The 936-nt window shown below is 52.2% G+C and overlaps 1 protein-coding gene across 1 annotated transcript; it reads left to right on the top strand.

The window, feature by feature from the left end:
- DQ04_09671020 (hypothetical protein) lies at positions 1-318 on the top strand (the record flags this gene model as incomplete). Its single annotated transcript, XM_009316013.1, has 1 exon — positions 1-318. A coding segment is annotated over one exon (318 nt), but the record flags the coding sequence as incomplete, so codon positions are not given.
- Positions 319-936: the final 618 nt, after the last annotated feature.

Genomic DNA, 936 nt, shown 5'->3' with positions numbered 1-936 from the left:
CCTCCCGCCACAGAGCCTGTGCGGCGGCGTCTTAGCGGCGGTGTGAGGCCGGTTAGAGACGGCATAGGCAACAGCCACACCAACAAGAGTAATGCCCTGCATGTGAACCTTGGCGAGAGTGGTGAGGGTGTGTACCTCGACGATCTCTCATGGGAGGACAAGGAGAAGGTCATCAAGGCACTGCTTTTCTTCATCAATCAGACGTGCTACCAGCGCCTGCCGGGGACTTGCGCTTCTAAGGCTGCTGCTGGTGAGGATGATGATGATGATGATACTGGCGACGCACTGTTGTTACAGGTTGGGAAGGTGAAGAGTTGAGCCTTGCCTGATTTGTTGTGGGATGGCTGGGATGATGTAGTTGAGTTGTGTGTTTCTTATGGCATGTCTTTTTTTCTTCCGTTGTTTTCTTTGCTAACTCTCTCTCTCTCTCTCACTGGTATCTCATTCGCCCCCCAGCCATTGCTGTGGGAGGGGAAGACGACGGGAGGGGGAAAAGGGGAGAATGAAGGGGGACAACGCAAGGAAGAAAAAAAAAATGAGAGGCTGAAGAGTGTGTAAAACAACAACAACAACAGCAATGATTATGATTGTGTGGAATGAAAGATGGATGTAACGCGAGTCACTGAGTGAACGGGGTCCTTTTTTTTTTTTGTTTCTGGCCACCGTATGGGATGTGTGGCGGGGTGTGGGTATGTGTGTATGTGTTGACGCCTGCACTGTGGGTGCTGCGGCTGTTTTCCCCCACACCGTCTGCCGCCCTCTCTCTCTCTCCCCCCCTCTGGCGTGTGCACACAACTACACGTATACACTCACACAAGGAGCACTCGCTCCCTCTTTCTCTGTTGTTTGCTGTAACCAGCATTGGGGGCTGCAGTTGTAGCATGCTGCATTGGATGCTGTTGTTGCTGCTTTCTCTCCTGCTTCGTGAAGGAAGAG

Source organism: Trypanosoma grayi (assembly GCF_000691245.1).
Source record: "Trypanosoma grayi strain ANR4 Tgr_967_V1, whole genome shotgun sequence".
Lineage (NCBI taxonomy): Eukaryota > Euglenozoa > Kinetoplastea > Trypanosomatida > Trypanosomatidae > Trypanosoma > Trypanosoma grayi.
This window is presented reverse-complemented; position numbering and strand designations above follow the sequence as displayed.